Source organism: Gobio gobio, assembly GCF_949357685.1.
Source record: "Gobio gobio genome assembly, chromosome: 4".
Classification (NCBI taxonomy): Eukaryota; Metazoa; Chordata; class Actinopteri; order Cypriniformes; family Gobionidae; genus Gobio; species Gobio gobio.
In genome coordinates this window covers 6,972,485-6,979,992 of record NC_137100.1, presented here as the reverse complement: position 1 = coordinate 6,979,992, position 7,508 = coordinate 6,972,485, and the positions used below count along the sequence as shown (strand labels likewise).

Genomic DNA, 7,508 nt, shown 5'->3' with positions numbered 1-7,508 from the left:
ATTAATCTGCCTCGTTGACTCGCATATTTTATTCATTTGCGCATTATTGTCTGAGTATTAATACACTACTTTGGGTTTTATTAACCCGCTCTCACGAGACCGTTAAGAACCGTGCGCTAAAGGGCTCAGTGTTTAACGGAGAGGCCCCGCGCCTGGGGGAAACCAGGCGCTTTCAGCTGCGTCCCCAGGGAATGCCACAGGGAACACGATGAATACGCGTCTCTTTGGACTTCTTGACGGAGATCGATCCCGATGCACTTGAGTTGTAAATAGAGGAGCGCGGTGATCCTGTGATTTAGATAAGCGCACGGACTCTCCGCGCGCCCAAACTCTCAGTGTTTTAAAACGCCAAATCTTTTATCAGTTGTTATCGTTACTTCTATTACAGACTGGCACAGACACGTCCCTTTAAAGACATTATAAATGTTTTTTAAAATTCGTTGGCGCGCGCTCAACAACTTGGTGAGCATTAAATTACGCCTTGAGGTTTACTTCCCTTGGCGAAGACTTTATATGACAACATACATGATGCTACCTATATAAAATACATTAATTTTAAATCGCAGAACATTACAACCTTGTATTGGGCATGTTTTATGGATACTTTCCGCTGAATAATCACTGCAGTTCCATCGCATTTATAAAGTGCCACATATTCTTGCAATCATGATTAAGCATATGTTTTTGCATATACGTGTTTTGTTTGTTAATGATTATATACTGATAATATTTTTTTTGCACGAAGATGTTCCAATATGTTGTTCGTTCGCTATCTCGGAATTACACTTTTCCAAGAGACGCGCGTTAGAGAAAGTTTTCTGTCTGACGCTGAGCTATTAAAATGAGGAATTTTAAGCAGAATATTATTAAAAGCCGAAGAAAGAATTCAAGCCTTATAACCCTAAAAGGCTCAGTCGTATTAGATAGAAAGAAGAAAAAAAAGTCGTGTGTGTCTTTTAATTGAATATGACGCGCGTGAGTTGTATTGGATAATATGATACGAGACAACATTGTGTTTCTAAGAAATATTCTTTATTTTCAGCATGAAGGTTTTTTAAATAAATAAATATTCTCATTACAATAAAAGTACAACAAATTCTGTCACTGAAGTACATCAGATACATCCCATATTTCCATTCTGTCCCCAAAATGTGCTTAAAGCTACCCTGTATTCACCATCCATACAAACAAAGCAACAGTTCTGAATATCTTCTAAAAAAATCATACAAATACAAATGAAAAAGCCAGTCAGCTTTGTTCATTTTGGACTGATTTGAAAATCTTTTGGTGACAGGAAATGTATTTGGATCTACGGGCTTAAGTTGTTTTCAGAAAAAAACTACAAACATAGAACATGTATACAAATATACAACATTAAAGGGATACACAGACCCCGAACATATATAAAGTTTTTTTTTTCTTCTTCTTCTCTCTCGCTATGTACAGGTGACGGCGCGCGCGTCGCTTTTTGGCTGCGTTCAGGACCCCACTGGAGTCGGTGGCGCACAGAGTCTGTTGAGGTGGTGGTCACGAGCAATGCGCAAAGAGTTCACGGGCTAACGGACAGATCTGCGTCCTCTTTTTCTGATGTCGGGGGTGACATGGGAAGGTCGTCCTCTTCCTCGGAGCACCGGGCGGAGGACAGGGACGACGAGCACTTGCAGTTGTGCGCGCCCGTCCTGTGGGAGCCGCTTTTGCCTTCTTTTTTGTGCTTGACGCGGCGGTTCTGGAACCAGATCTTGACTTGCTTCTCGGACAGATTGAGGTAAGTTGCGATCTCTATGCGCCGAAGTCTCGAAAGGTACATGTTGGAGGTGAACTCCCTTTCCAACTCCAGGAGTTGCGTGCTGGTGAACGCTGTGCGCATGCGCTTGCTGCTCTGGAGTTGACTGCTGTTACTTTCTGTTGGAAAGAATAAAGAAAGTTCAATTCAAGTTTTTGGTTACATTAAAACAGCAAAGGAGTTACATGAGTTGACTTTTCGCGATGCTACGTCCGACGCAACTTACCTATGGATATGCAGTGGAACTGTCGTGGATCTGGAACCGGATATGTGGCTTGGTATAACGAGCCGCTGTTGAGGTTTACGCCGCCAGAAGCGGAGTGCTGTCTGGATAGCGCGGTGTGACAGTACTGGGAGCCGAAGGCAGGGAAGGAAGCCTTGAGGAGCGGTAGCGCTGGAGGCGACGGGTGGAGCTGGGATGTGACGCACAGCGGGCAAAAGCACAGCAACCCCGCTTTTCGAGAGTGGCAGGAGCCCGCGGAGAGACCGTGGAGAGGATGAGCCGGGTGCACCGCGTAAGGGAATAACGGCGGGCTGTTCTCGGTGCCTTTTTCGCTGTTCTCCCTCAAAATCAAGGAATCCACAAGAAAAGATCTCGGCATCTTGGCAGCCCTGCGTCTCTTCGCCTAAGAGTTTCTCAAAGTTTCTCGCTGTCAGTCTCGTACCTGGATCAGTACCTAAGGCTGGATGGCAGAATGGTGCTGAAGAGAAAGTGTTCCTGCTTAAATAGTTGGAGAGCCAGTTCGCCCATGTGACGGTTACGCCGAGAGCTCTCAATAGGGTTTTGTGCCTTTTCTCTCGGCATTCACTCTGCACGCTTCCCTATTATTTCACTTGTTAACTAAATGAACTGCATAATGTAGTCTATTCTTGTCAGCCCCACCCACACTGCAAGAGGCGGTACTGCCCCTTCTCCCTTTTAAAAATGCCCCTCGTTTTATACTATTACTCTTTAGTGTCGTTTTAAACTTTATTTTCTTTCTCACGCGATCACATGGACACTATTGCTCTTTTAATTAATTTCATTCAAAGAGGCTCGTCGTTTGTTCGGCGTGAACTCATTAGGCATTCGGTGCATATGACGTGCGTCACGAGGCTCATCGGCCCGGGTCCACCTGCAACTCAGCCCATCACCATTAAGACTTTAAACAATTACAAGCCTTGTTTCTGAGGGGGTATTCTAAAAATGAGATTGCGATAGGATACTGAAATAATATTCGGTTGTGGATATAGAACACAGCTGACAAAATATGATCCTAGAAGTTTTGTTTTTGAAACTGGACTTTTACTTCACGAACCAAACATTCTAATTCAGATATTTTCATCTGGGATGTCATTTTTCACTTTTTTTTTCTATCCAAGTCTATACCAGATTTTATTATTTCACCTTTACGCAGGTATACTTTTGTTTAACGAAGATACCAAATTGATACGTGTAAATTGATACGTTCTATTTGGAATACATTTGATACGTCCTCTATTTTGGATACACACAATCGAACAGAACATTTTCGAGTATTTCTAAAACCACATTTTTATTACAAGACTTTTTTTAAATACGAGTTCTAAGGCAAAAGAAGGCTATCATTTCCAGTCTCTGTCTCTCTCTCTCTCTCTCTCTCTCTCTCTCTCTCTCTCTCTCTCTCTCTCTCTCTCTCTCTCTCTCTCTCTCTCTCTCTCTCTCTTTAAAAAAAAAAAAAAAAAAGGACGCGTCGCGTCACAACCTCAAAGCGATGAGGTTAAAAAACAGTGATTAATTCCTGCGCGCGGGCCCCCGCAGAGTCCGGGAAGGAATATATAAAAATAACCAGGTTTTCACTCTCCCAGCCCTTATTGAATGTCATTGTGGAGAGTTTTCAATGCGAGAGAGAAAGGCTCGAATTAAAGTGTGTGACAGCGGCGGACAAAGTGGCACAAAGCCGACTCTGTCAGTGAGGGCCCGAATGCACGGCGAGTGAAAGCCCCTGCCCGCCGCGCCCTGATTGAATTAAGTAATAGGAAAACATTTTCTTTCACTTTAGGTTTGCTAAACAAGATGTTCAAAGGAAAAGGGGATTCTAATGTGTGAGTAAACAGCGAAACGTGGATTTAGCCGAGCGTTTTATTTGGAATACATGAGAAAATTCGAAAGAATCACCAAATGGCGCGTATATTAACAGGTTACCTACGCATAGACATAATAGGCTAGACATATTGTTAGCCAAAACAGAGAGCGAACCATCACTAAACTAATCCAAGTTTTACATGTAAACAATCTTAAACACCGGCGTTATCAATTTAATTGGCGATTTTTTAACGTTACACTAATTCTTTTACGCACGGTTAACTAACATCCTTGCACGTATAGTAGCTACACGTAGTGTTTGCAAACCTGTGAAAGCTCTGATCATCTCTGAACGCGCGGTGCATGGATGATGATGATGGTGATGATGGAGACACCGTGCTCTCGCGTATACGCATGACCTAAACATACACGTCTAACGTTGCTAATATCAACCCGGGTACCGCTGATGGTTCTTGACAAATGCAACAATTATTCTTGCCCTCTTACTGGCTGTATGTGCATCCCCGGAACCGAGCCGGCTCGCTTAATAGAAAGCTCTTGTGTTCAGAACCAAGCCTCGAGCCTGGTAATGGACTGTATAGGCCCAGGCCATTTGTTTTATTTTCTGGAAAATGACGAGGGACCCTCGTCTATCGCTCCCTCCCTCCAATCCTCACTCCACTGGAATCACCACTCGACTCGCATAAGGGGTATAATTTGGTTGCAACTTTGCAGCACCGTAATAGTAGGTCTTTGCTGGACAAATTAGGAGCAATTAAACCCTTAAACAAGCGGCAGGTACAGAGTCACACGGACAAGAGCCTGTTATCCGATAGGGAGTGAAAGAGGGATGGTGAGATGGGGGATTACGCCTTTCATTTTCCTCGACACCGCATGCCAGGCGCTCACCATTAACTAATTGGAGAGCGAGCTTCCACCCGTGCCCCACCAGACCTTGTTTTATTCCAAGTCAATAATTACCAAATTGCTTGATGATGTTATTATAATGTAAAGCGGGCTTAATATCAAGACATTTTGCTTTATTTTGATAACATCAATTACATCCATTAGAGTCTCCTTGGGGATTAGTTAGTCGTAACCAAGTTGCAATACACCGGGGCTAAAGGCTCACCGGGGTAAAAGGCGCCTTTGATTTTATTCTCCTCTGAACCACTAGATGGCACAAAAACTGGCACTCTCCAAAACATCAAGATGCACGTGGAAAATTGGCTGATCCTTTCGCGCAAAGTTGATTCTGCCCTAACTTGATCTAATATTTGATGGTTTTAAAAATGAATATTGAATATATTGGTAACACATTACAAGGTTCATTAGTTAACATTAGTTAACATGAACTAATAATGGACTGCACTTTTAAAGCATTGAACAGCTGGATTTTTATTAACTAACAAAGATTAACAAATACAGTAACACATGTAGGCCTACTGCTCGTGGTTAGTTTATGCGAGTTAATGCATTAACTAATGTTAACTATTATAACCTTACTGTAAAGTGTTGACAATATATTTTGAGACAAAGGTCTTCTTAATGATTTTCAGTTTTGTAAAAAAACTCAGGTCTCCAATTGAAAATTGGAAATTTTTCAGTTGGCCAAATTGAATTTCTGTGAATTGATGCAATTTAATTCAATTAAAATTCAAGAAATTCAATTTGGCCAACTGAAAATTTTAGATGTGATCGCTCACTAGAACATTTTAAATTGGAGACCTAATTTTTTTTTACAGTGTAATGAAAGCAACAGTTTTTTTTTAAATAACGGAAGAATATGTAAAAGTATTTGGGTTAAAAGGGACAATAATTAACATGATAATAAACAGCTGGCTGACTTTTCCATTTGTTGACATGACATGGTTAGATATATATATTAAGTTGGATGTTTACCTTAGAGATAATCACCATATTTATAATGTAACCATTGTATTTAAAATATAATGGTGAACAAAATATCATTTATTGTTACTACTGTAAATCTATATTAAAATTTGAACTCCTTAAATGCTTTCAGAATCTTCACTTTTTTATAATCATTTTGTTTCTGTATTTTTATATTAACATATGTTAATGATAGCATGTTTATTGAACAAAAATAATTGTTTTGTTTATCAAAATAGACAGAAAATAGTACAAACATGGTTAGATTCATATGGTAATATCACATATTAAGTTGCGTGTCCACCTTAGATATAAACACCATATTTATAATGAATCCATCATATTTAAAAAAAAAAAATTGATAGTAAAAATCATACTAATTCATTGTTACTAAGCTGTAAATCTATATTCAACTAGAAGGGATCTTCAATGCTTTCAGATAATTTTCTTTCTGTACTTTTAAAATATATTTATTTTTATATATTTATTGAACACAAATTCATCTTTTATTTATCAAAACAAACTTTGCTTAAGTGATTGTTTTGAACAAGTATTAACTTAGACATTATTAAAAACATTATTTTAGCTAAATTGTTTGTGTCAATACTGAGTGTGTTTTGCCCCGTGTGTAAAAGCCCCCCCTCGCCACCTCATGCATTTATAAGATCTTTAAACAAAATAAACCACTTTTATGATTTATTTTCATACACAATCTGTTGCTCTATAAATGTTCAATATATATAAACATACACTATTGGGGTAGTGAAACGCAATTTGATTCTTAAGGTGTGCCTTTAGCTCCGTTGTTATCTAGGCTACTCTAAAATAGTTCCCCATTTTGATTTCGAGTCCCAGTAGTTGCCATGGCGAAGCACCTGCGATCTCTTTATCAGCGACTGAGCGCTTCTGCTCGGGGAAGCTCATCCTCATTTGTACTCTCGACTGGAGACCGACAAATAACTTTGACCTCCTCGGAGGAGACGGACACTGCCCTCCAGAGGTGCCCGTTTTTAGCGCAAGCAAACTGTTGAGTGTGACAATGTTGCATAGGACGCGCATCAAGGGCTACGTTTGGCACATTTCGTTAAATATATCTGCATATTTTATTAAATATATAAATCCTGGATAGTGTGAAATAATTTTCTGAACAACATTCGTGATGATAGGCATGGTTATTAAATAGCCTAGTATTATAATCATCCACACAGAGCCACAAAAATGAACCATGCAACACATTAATGCCGTTTGTTATATGGTATGCCAACAAAATAATCTTTGAGCACCAGATTTTTAAACAAAAAAGCACAGAAATTCTACAAGAAAGCTTCATTGACTGTGTCCAGAATCACGGAATCAAATGAAAATAAATCGCTTTACAATAAGGTTTTATTAGATAACACTTTAATTAATGTTCATTTCAACATTTACTAATACATCAAAATCAAAATGTGTTAACATCAGTTAATGCACTGTGAACAAACAACGAACAGCTATAATAAATGTATTAATAACAATGCATTGTTAACAAATGCAACCTTATTGTAAAATGTTACCCAATAAATCAAATACAATAAGAGATGGCTGTAACGTTCATGGCTAGAACTTTGAAGTGACAATAGCTGGCTAAACAACAAATAAATGTATCATTGATAATCCTCACCCTCATGAATTCATACCTCATCCTTGACAAAAGTTGAAAATATCAATAATAAAACCCCATTTAGCTACTCAAGTCATGCCTGGGGCTCTTCTGGGATGTTGTTTTGTTCTGCAGGGCCTGCAGCTGCC

At 39.5% G+C, this 7,508-nt stretch overlaps 1 protein-coding gene across 1 annotated transcript; it reads right to left on the bottom strand.

Annotated features, from left to right (window-relative positions):
- Positions 1 to 1,549: 1,549 nt before the first annotated feature.
- On the bottom strand, positions 1,550 to 2,385 carry gsx1 (GS homeobox 1; the record flags this gene model as incomplete). The annotated part of the gene is made up of 2 exons (XM_079814013.1): positions 1,550 to 1,902; positions 2,010 to 2,385. The coding sequence occupies 2 exons, from the start codon at positions 2,383 to 2,385 to the stop codon at positions 1,550 to 1,552; spliced, it is 729 nt and encodes a 242-aa protein (XP_079670139.1).
- Between the last annotated feature and the right edge of the window lie 5,123 nt (positions 2,386 to 7,508).